General features: G+C 56.0%; 1 protein-coding gene across 1 annotated transcript; it reads right to left on the bottom strand.

Annotated features, from left to right (window-relative positions):
- Positions 1 to 4255: 4255 nt before the first annotated feature.
- Positions 4256 to 9341, bottom strand: RIT1 (Ras like without CAAX 1). Its single transcript, XM_045983409.1, has 6 exons — positions 9201 to 9341; positions 8908 to 9029; positions 8757 to 8813; positions 6532 to 6605; positions 5904 to 6095; positions 4256 to 4740 (listed from the first exon to the last, which is right to left on the bottom strand). Exons 2-6 carry the CDS (start codon positions 9008 to 9010, stop codon positions 4510 to 4512), a joined length of 657 nt encoding a protein of 218 aa, XP_045839365.1. The 5' UTR covers positions 9011 to 9029; positions 9201 to 9341; the 3' UTR covers positions 4256 to 4509.
- Between the last annotated feature and the right edge of the window lie 592 nt (positions 9342 to 9933).

Below are 9933 nucleotides of genomic sequence, written 5' to 3' on the forward strand. Positions count from 1 at the left end.
TCGTGCACCCCTGGGAGCAGAAACCACGGGCCGGGAGTCTTTGGTTCCGTCCAGACTCACGTCGGCCTAAAGAAGCTAGTCCCCGCGCAGCTGCAACCACCAGGACGGTGACAGGAAACGGGTCTGCGAGGCTCCAGGCACAGCCGGACTCACCTATGCTGTCCGGCTGCACCTTCCTAAAATCTAAAATCCATCCTGCCTTCCAGAGCACGCTTGGTCCTGTGCAGCAGACAAGCAGCAAGCCCACTCTGCTCGTCGGAGGACAAGGTGCTTTCTGCAGATGGGAGCTGAGGTGGCCCTCGCTCTCTCCGCGATGCGGGTACAACCGGGCACACGGGAAGGGCCCAGCACCGAGCCCCGGGGAACCGGCCAACCAGGGGAGAACCAGACTCTGCTTCCAGCTTCCACGGAGAAAAACCTGTCCAGACCGAGTAAAATACAAACACCCTATTTTCTCAGTTATTCTAATTTACGCTGCACCTAATTATTTAACACAGGTCTTAGCGGGAAGAAGAGAAAGACAAAATTAACTTGTGCAGCAAAAGCAGTTAGAGGTAGGTGAGGTCAGGGCGAGGGACCTTCGTGAGAGAACTCAGGCCTCTGACTCCTTCCCGGTGAGGCTAGGCCCCAAGTTTCGGTTCCAGCCGAGCGGACGAACGCAGGAACACAGTTCGGGCACATTCTGTAAAGATTTTATTCTGGCTTAGAGAGTGCGTGCGCGTGCTTGAGCTGCGAGGCCAGGCCGCAGCCGAGGGCGAGAATCCCAAGCGCAGAGCCCAACGGGGGCCCATCTGCACCCCGAGATCATGACCCGAGCCCAGACCAAGAGTCGGACGCTCACCCCACTGAGGCCCCCAGGCGCCCGGTTACAAACTGTAATTTGAAGCGGAGCAACCCCAGGAAGACTGCAAATGCGTTTTCAGTACCGAAGCGTCTTCCGAAGCCAAGTGCTCGTCCAGCTGGCGCGGACTCCTAAAAACACGGACTTTGGCACCCTTCCCAGGAAGGCTGGAAAAGGAGCAACGCTACCGATTACTTGTCAGCAGTTTCCTAAATTCGTATAATTTTTTTTAAAGAAAAGAAGCAATGAACACTGGAAGTGAGACACTTCAGCAATCCGTTGGCGTGGAACTCCTCTATTCTTTGACGCGGGTTGAATTCGGCGTTTCCTCCACCCGCCTGCTCTCCCGTTAGCGCTCATCGCCCGCTGGACCCAGCCCTCCGGGGTCCTCCCTTCTCCGAAGTCCTGTAGCGTCCCCGGTTGGAAGCAGGTCCTCTGACACGTCAACCTCCAGCTCTTCATGCCGAGTCCGTCAAAGCTCAAGGGCAGGGACGCCGTCCACGCGTCCGAGGCCCGGCCTCGCTGGCGCACAGAGGCGGCCGTGGACACTGACGGAACCCGCGCCTCCCCGACGGGCTGGCCGAGGCCCCGGACCGCCGCCCTCCCCAGCCCGATTCAGGAGCGGACCCGCTGGCCGCTGCTGACCTGCCCCACACGAGTAGTGACACACAAACACGTCCCTTCAATGTGCGCGTGAAGTGCTCTCCCCACACGCCGGTGCCCGTCTCGAGTAGCTGGGACAGAAGCACTGACCTCCCATAAAGCAGTGACACGAAGTCTCCCCTTTAGTTTCCGCGCTTGAAACAGCTCCCACGCTCCATCAGGCGGCGAGCACCTATCATCCCCGACACGTGTTTCCTGTCTCCCCGCTTCTCTGCGCACGCTGGGGTGTCAGCAGGCCTGCTCGGGCAGCTGCCCAGCCCCCCTCCCGCCCCGCACCCCCCCGGGCCGTGGCAGTTCCCTCTGCCTGGCCAAACCCCAAGGCCCCCCAAGCGTCCCGGCTGCCGGAGCCAGGACAGGGAACAGAGCCTGCGGTGTGGAACCGGAGTCCAGTCCCGTAGCGGTGGGACCCCCTCACGTCTCACGGGACTCCAGCAGCGGGGCCGCGGCGCCTCACCTCCCTGCAGCCTGCCCGCCGGCCGGAGACGCAGAGCCTCCGCCGGAACGAGGGGCGCCCACGGCACGTGCCCTCGCACTCGCGCAGGTGTTCTGCACATGGTGGGCGCTCACGTTTTTGAACCGGTATGTTCCGGAACATAAAATCTCATGGCATTGTTTTCTTAAAATGACCTCTGTGCACTGGTTCCAAGCATATCCACCCACACACAGTAAGTAAAGGAGAAGCCCAGCAAGTTGTTGGAAAGTTCTGTATTGCGTCACATAAACTGTCTTCATGGACACGCGCAGAAGGGAGAGACCGCTCTTCCTTCCCCCGCCCCCGAACATCACAGCAGACCAACTCTTCCTAAAAGAGGATAAAGTTAAACATGTCCCCTCCTGAAATCTAACCGTTCATTCTAGAAACGAGCGTCTAAATTTTCTAACTTAACAACCGGGCGCAGGCATCGACAGTCCCACTGCTTTCAAACGTGTCCCTGAACGTCTCTCTCTCCCGCGTTCCAGGCAGTAATTGATTTTAAGCCCTCGAACCGGATAAACCTGACGCTTCAGAGCTTGTAAGTTACACACACTTACGGTCACTATGAAGAGGACGGTTACCTACACGCAGCATCCCCTCGAACTAAAATATTTAGCACCATAAATAGAATTCTCAATACTGATGGGCTACTTAATCCCACGACCATTGGAATATAGAACCCTGTCTTACAGACACAAATTTGTTACTTTTCTCACACACAGCACGAATTCCCTCCTGTCTTATATATCTTTCCGGCAATGTTCTCTGCTGCCTTGAATGTCCTGAATGACCATACAGCTGTCAAGTTCTTGCCGGACGCCAATTACAATTCCCTCGGTCATTAGTAATGAGAAGTTAAGGCACTATGTGTAAGGGCTTTAAGCTAACTTAAATGTGGCGAAGTACTGTTAAAATAGAGTTGCACTGCATTTCTTTTCTGCCGTCACACGTCTCTAAAGAGCTGTCAGATTTCTGTCCTGCATAGGCTCAAATCCTGGGTCTCACGACTGGATGGCCCGACTACCATAAAACACGATTTATTTGGTTTCAAAAGGAACCATCACCTCTCTTTAAACCTCTTTAAATTCGTCACATCGAATAGGAGGAAAAAACACGACGGCCCTGTCCTTCTGCCCACCCGTGCAGTGGAAAACGGTGAGCCGAGGTGCGCACTAAGAGGGGCCGCGGCCGCGTTCTTCAGGGTTAAGATGGTCACAAACTTGTCCGGGACACTTAACGTCCAGTCTGCACGTCGCCTCCACACGCCGCTAAGTCCAGACAGCAAAAGAATCCTGATTCTACAGAGAGAACTCACCACCCATACAGCTGTTCCTTCCCAGGACACTGGTTTCCCAGCCGTGCACAACCACCGAGGGGCTATTCTCTGAGGCTGAGTTGTGTCGAGGCTCAGACACTGTGCGGTGAACTCCCCAAGGTCCCTGTGCAGAAACCTGCAGTGAGAAACTCCACACACAGGAATTCTAGAGCTTCACGCCTGGCTCTCAGCGCAAAGACGCCCCAGGCTTCTCCGAGCATGGAGTCTAGTGACTGTGCTGAGCCACGTACATGGCTTTACTCTAACTCTGATGTCGCTTCCCTACGGACAATGCAGTCAGCCGACGAAGGACCGAGAAATCGTTCCGCAGAGCCTCCTCCGCGGGAGAGCAAGGGGAAGTGATGGGAGGCGCTCAGGTCACCGGGGTGGGGCGTGCCTCTCTGGGGGAGCCAAGCCGCCTGCCCCAGGCCATGGCTGCCCCAACCAAGGGTGTGAACCAGAGTTCAGTGATCCAGCAACGGCTCCCAAAGCCGATGCCTCGGACGCTAAGGAAGGGCTTAATTCTGAAAGGAAGAACAAAGCAACTTCACAGAAGAAACCTTCACACGTTCCACTCGCTTCTGCTTGTCCTCACCTCGTGCATTTGGGTGGAACGTGAAGTTCCTAGGACCGCCAGGCTTGAACTGCGAACATGGTCCCGCCTGCCCCCCCTCTGCGGCCTGGTGTCCCTGATCTCATCAGCCCCTCATCTGCAACAGGAAGCAGTTCCACAGCGACAACCTGAACCTGGTTTCTGTAGTTTTCACGGTGTGTCCGGGAAGCACCTGTGAGGAGAAGCGAGGCCCTTCCCTGGAAAGGCCTGGGGAACCCAAGCTGAAGCGGACACGGAGTAGCGCACAGCAAAAACGCCTGGTGTGCCCTTCGCCGAACACACACGGTGCAGAGACTCCCCTGGGGCAGGAACATCGACACTAACTAATATCAGGAACAGAACCCGAAATGTTGGTAGATCAAATTCTAATGTGACAATTTACAAGTAGACAGAGCTCTGCTGGGTTAGTAAATCAGAATTAGCTAAAAGACAGTATTTTAACACCACGTTGCTGAAAACTCCCACTGGGCAAACCCCCTTCATCAGTCACATTTAGAGGAACGGTCATGACAGAAGGAGCGAGCACCGTGCTCACTCGTGCAGGCCACTGGGTTGCTCGGAGTAAACCCTGCGGTTCACAGGCGAACACGCACATCTTCCCTTCAAGTCACGGAGTCCTTCTTCTTCCGGAAGGGTGATTTCAGCCGCTTCCATACACTGGCTTTGGGTTTAGATTTTTTCTCCATGGCCAGCGCCGCCTCCTTTTCTTTCCTGCGTATCTCCCGGACGAGGGCATGAAATACGTCATCGATGTAGTAGCGGTATGCAGCGGACGTCTCAAAAAAGGGACAGCTGAATTCTCGGGCTAGAGCCAGTCCTTCTTCCTTGGTGACCTTTAAAAAAGTAGACGTGGGAAAATGTACAGTGGAAACCAGAGAAAATAATCATGACTGCCCCCAAAAATGAAAAGCGAAGGGGCTATCTGAACACAAGGAGAGCTCCTCAACTCTGGAGGTGTCCAAGCAGAGTTCAGGTGGGAGGCTGAATCCGGCTTCCTTCTCCCCTCCCTAAAAGTGATTCTATTTCTAACTCATTTTAAAGAGAACTTTTTTGGAGAGCCCGAGTGACTCAGTCATTAAGCGTCTCCCTTCCGCTCAGGTCATGATCCCAGGGTCCTGGGATCGAGTTCCGCATCGGGCTCCTGTTCGTCGGGAAGCCTGCTTCTCCCTCCCCCACTCACCCTGCTTGTGCTCCCTCTCTCGCTGTCTCTGTCAAATAAATAAGTAAAATCTTTAAAAATTTTTAAAATAAAACATAACTTTTTGGAACAGGAAGTAGTTACAGATATGAAGTATGCAATTTTAATTTTCTTAAACTCTAAAAGAAATCCAAAGTCGATATATTCAATTAGGGATCCACCATTTCTCCTAAGTCTGAACACTTTTTCTGACTTTTTGCTACCAAAAGTAGCCCAGCAACAAATGTTTTATATGTGAATTCCTAGAGAGATTTTTCAAACAGGCATTAATTGAAAAGCACTGTGAACTTATCTATCGTCAAACCACTTCCAAAAAGTCCGTACCCACTCCGCAGCGTCCACCAGTGGTCCCAACGTGGCTGTCCACCATTCCTTCAGCTCTACACCAAACAGCCAGATTCTAAACACTGTTGCCAATCTGAAGAGTCTGGCTTTCTCTAGAATCCTCTACGACTTCTCTTGTTCTCCCCTCCAGGATCCCCCCATCAGGGAGTACATCCACAATCATCCTGCAGCAACGCAGATTCACCCACCGACTATACTTTCTGAGGTTGGAGGAACGGAACATTCCATGAGGCTTTATGTAGTATGTATTCCTTTTGTCATCTGATTACCATCCTGTGGATTTTCTCCTGTAAACTGATTTCTAACATCCAGATTTTTATCCAAGTTAATTGCAAATCAGTAGACTTAGATAAATTTTTAAGGTTAGAAGTTAACTTAAAATTTTTATTTTAAAGCAAAGGAATCTATATACACTGAAATCTGAGGCCACACACATTTCTGCTCTCTCCTCACCTGTCTTAGCTGCTTTAGGTCAGACTTGTTTCCCACCAGGACCACAGGGGTATCATCAGTGCGTCGAACTCTGTAGATAAGCTGCTTAAACTCCCGAACCTCATGAAAACTTCGACGATCGGTGATGGAGTAACAGATGATAAACCCTTCTCCTGCCCTCATATACTGGTCCCGCATGGCTGTGAACTCTGCCTGCAGGAGAACAGGATCATTAATGCAGTGATGAAACCTAGAGCTGCACACACGTTAGCTAGGGTTTCAGAGCAAAGAGGAGACATGTATCAATTACCTGCTCTCCTGAGTCAGAGGGCATGAAAAATTAAGAGAGATGCACTGGTGATCTTCTCTACGTAAGCCTTCCCTCCCCTCTAGTAGAGGGAAAACACCGTTTTCTTTTTTTAGAGATTTATTTATTTGACAGACAGAGACACAGAGAGAGAGGAAGCACAAGCAGGGGGAGTGGGAGAGGGAGAAGCAGGCTTCCTGCCGAGCAGAAAGCCCGAAGCAGGGCTCGATTCAAGGACCCTGAGATCATGACCTGAGCCAAAGGCAGAGACTTAACCCACTGAGCCACCCAGGCACCCTCACGTGAAAACAACTTTACACACAGCATTCCGAGATGTAATACCTGTCCAGCCGTATCCAAAATGTCCAAGTTGGCAGGCTCGTCATCAATACGAATCCGGATTTTATAAGCATCTTCTACAGGAGGCAAGAAAGGTGTACTATAAACCCATAAATATAGGAATATTCAATCTTATTTTTTTTCTTTTTTTGAGTAGTCTCTAAGCCAGGACCCCAAGATCAAGAGTCAAATGCTCTATCCACTGAGCCAGCCTGGCACCCTGCAACCTTATTTTAAAATTCATCTTATAGAGAAGTAGGTTACACACAAGTTCTTTAAATGCCCAGGTTTTTCTCAGGAATCACACTCAATCCATTGAGATATGTACATCGGGTCTTCAACGGAGGTGTTTTGTATTTTTCACCTAAGTGATAATTTAAGTTTACTCACTTATAATTTAAATTTATAAGACTTTCTCTACAATTCTGAGCTAAAAACAGATTTTCTTCAAAGATTTTATTATTTGACAGAGAGAGAGACAGCGAGAGAGGGCACATAAGCAGGGGGAGTCGGAGAGGGAAAAACAGGCTTCCCACTGGGCAGGGACCATGATGCAGGGCTGGATCGCAGGACCCTGAGATCATGACCTGAGCCAAAAACAGAGGCTTAACCCACTGAGCCACCCAGGCACGCCTGAAAAGAAATTTCTTTATGTGTATTATTATAATAGCCTTGGAAAAAACAATTTAAAATTTAAAAAATTTAAAAAAAGAAATTAAAAAAAGGAAAAAACCCACTGAATATTTCCATCGTTCAATCGTAGATTACACCCCAGTGCACTTCAGTGATTTTTTTTTGAACCCCTGCTCGTGACTGTTCCTCACAATCAAGAGTCCACTAAACCAATGTTTCTCAAACTACGGGTCGTGATCCATTAGGATTAGTGAACTGTGAATGAATTTAATGGGCTGGGACCAGCACTAAAATCCGTAAGCAGAAATCTGAAAGAAAACGGAAGCGCATACCCCGTGCAGCGGCATGAACACAGCTCGCGAGACTGTACACGTGTGCCGAGCACCACGCACACACCCGCACAAGTACTGGCTACCATGCAGAGTTTTCCTTCTCGGGATTAGCAGCCAGTCTGCAGCCAAGCCCCCTGAAGAAAAGGCGCTGAACGATAAGGCCCCGTGAGACCAGCCAGTGCATCTCTGTTCAGCACTGAGCGCCGGCCCGCTGCACGGCCTGGTGGGTAAGGGGACTCAAGACACCTGTCTGCTGCTGCGTCGGGAACCAGCGCCGGAAGGGCAGCTGACTGCAGGAAAACCTACTGATGAAGAAAACCAGCTCTTTCGGAGTTCTGCGTTAAGGAAAGGGGAAAACGTCTGTGGAGCTGTAAGCAAATCATCTGAAGTCCTCACTGCGTTTCTTTCTAGAGCTCCGGACCTAGTGGGGATCCCCCGCAACGCCGGCCGAGCGCTTCCAGCCTGCTGGAGGCACAGCAGCGCGCACGGCTCACGCAGCACCTCGCGGGCGGCGCGGACAGCAGAGCCGCAGAGGCCGGAGCCGGTGGAAACCCGCCCCGGCCAACCAGCACCGGGACCCCGCGTCCGGCCCTGAGACACCAGCTGTCCGGCCGGTCCCCCTCCACTTCTCTTCTTATCCCGGGCCCTAACCCTCGGAATCACACCCGCTTCCTTACGGTCCAGGAAGGAGCGCGACGTCCTTAGTCTGCGTAGAAAATAGCAACTTTCAAAAAACGGCCAAACAAGACGGTCGGTCCGGGAGTGGTCCGCCAGCCGCGGAGCGCCAAGCGCGACACGCGCCGCGAAGGAGACCCCGCTCCGGAGGAACGTGCGGGACTGAGCAGTGCGCGCGAGCTCCCGGGGGCAGCAGGTCGGAGCCCGCAGGTCGGAGCCCGGCCGGCCGGACTCGTTCTTCTGCTTCCTTCTGCGGGGCTCAAACCCGCTGACTCATCCTCCTGCGGCCGCAGACCCTCAGCGCAGTGACCGCAGGCGGCCCCGCGGCTGCACACGTTCCCCCGCACCGGGCCGGACAGCCCGGGACCGCGACGGCCGGGTCCACAGCGCGGGAGCAGGGTCAGGAGAGGCGGCGGCGAGGACGGCTGCGGCCTGCCGCGCTCCGGGAGGTGACGCCCGCTCTCCGCCGCTGGGGCGGTCCGCGGACGTCGTACCGGCCCCCGGGGCTCCGGGAAGAAGCACCCGCCCGGATGCCAGGACCGCCGCGCAGACGGGTCTACGCAGGGGCCCGGGGCCCCGGGCACTTACCGATGGTGGGGTCGTGGTCCTCGGGGAAGCGGTGGCTGATGAACTGCATGGTCATGGCTTCGGGACAAGACACCACAGTTACGCGCGAGGCGGCCCTCGGAAGGCGCGAGCTCCAGCCTCCCCCCGCGGGGACCGGGCACCGGGGACCTACCGCTCTTCCCCACGCCGCCGGCGCCCAGCATCACCAGCTTGTACTCCCGGGAGAGGCCGGCGGGGCTGCCGCAGCCGCTGCCCGCGGGGCGCCCCGGCTCCATGGTCCCTCGGGACGCGCACCTGGGAGGGCAGAAGGACGCGCTGCGCCCGGGCGGCCTCCGCGCCCCGGATCCCCCCGGCGCCCCCCGGCCCCGGCGCCCCCCCGCACGCACCCACGGCGCCTCCGGGCCCCTCCCCCAGCGCGCGCCCCCACGCCCGGCCCGGCGCCCCCCCGGCCCGGCGCCCCCTCACCTTCCCACTGCGCGCGCAGGGACGGCAGTTTCCAGAAGAAAAACAAAAGCGGCGAAACCACTCAGGGCGCCTCCTCAGACCAGGGCGCCGGCACAGAGACCAGGCGGCGGCCCCTGGGGCCCCCGGGCCCTCCGCGCGTCCCCAACCCGCCCCCGCGCCGCGCCGACCCCCGGCTCGCCCACCCGCCCGCCCCACGCGAGGATCCGCCGGTGACCTGTGACCCCGCCCGCGACCGGGGAAGATGGCGCCACCGCGGGGGGGCGGGGCAGCGTGACGCACACCTGGCCCTGCCCCCGGGAGTCCCGCCCCTCGGGAGCCCGGCTCGCGGGGTGCGCATGCGCGAAGGGAAGAGGGGGCGGCCTTGACCGGGGAAGCGGGGGCGCGCACTCAGACTGGGCTTGGGTGCCGTTTGTCACAAAAACCGAAATGGGAAGCCGCAAATCCCCCCGAAATAGCGCGGGCGCAGCTCAGTGCCGGGGCTCCAAGGGGCCCCGGGAGCGCGGACCCCAGCCGCGGGCGGGACAGTCCACGCTTGCTCCGCCGCGGCCAGAGTGTGCTGCCCCCCCCCCCCCCCGGGAGCGCAGCGCTCTCCGCAGCCCCGGGGGGTCCCAGGGGCTTTAGCCGAACTCCCCGCCGCTCTTCCGGGGGCGCTCGCAGGCGCCAGGAGCAGCTGGCCAGCTTCCGCCCAGCCGTCTAGGGGTGCTTCCCCGAGGGAGGTCGTGAAGGAGGCGCG

Source organism: Meles meles, chromosome 17 (assembly GCF_922984935.1).
Source record: "Meles meles chromosome 17, mMelMel3.1 paternal haplotype, whole genome shotgun sequence".
Classification (NCBI taxonomy): domain Eukaryota; kingdom Metazoa; phylum Chordata; class Mammalia; order Carnivora; family Mustelidae; genus Meles; species Meles meles.

What these genes read in the sequence shown, in the direction of transcription:
- RIT1 (XM_045983409.1), bottom strand. Translation starts at nt 9,010, where the DNA reads ATGGAGCCGGGGCGCCCCGCGGGCAGCGGCTGCGGCAGCCCCGCCGGC. An exon ending in CGGCGGCGTGGGGAAGAGCG is followed by an intron (nt 8,814 to 8,907) that starts GTAGGTCCCCGG and finishes CTTGTCCCGAAG; the next exon opens with CCATGACCATGCAGTTCATC. An exon ending in TTTTGGATACGGCTGGACAG is followed by an intron (nt 6,096 to 6,531) that starts GTATTACATCTC and finishes GTTCTCCTGCAG; the next exon opens with GCAGAGTTCACAGCCATGCG.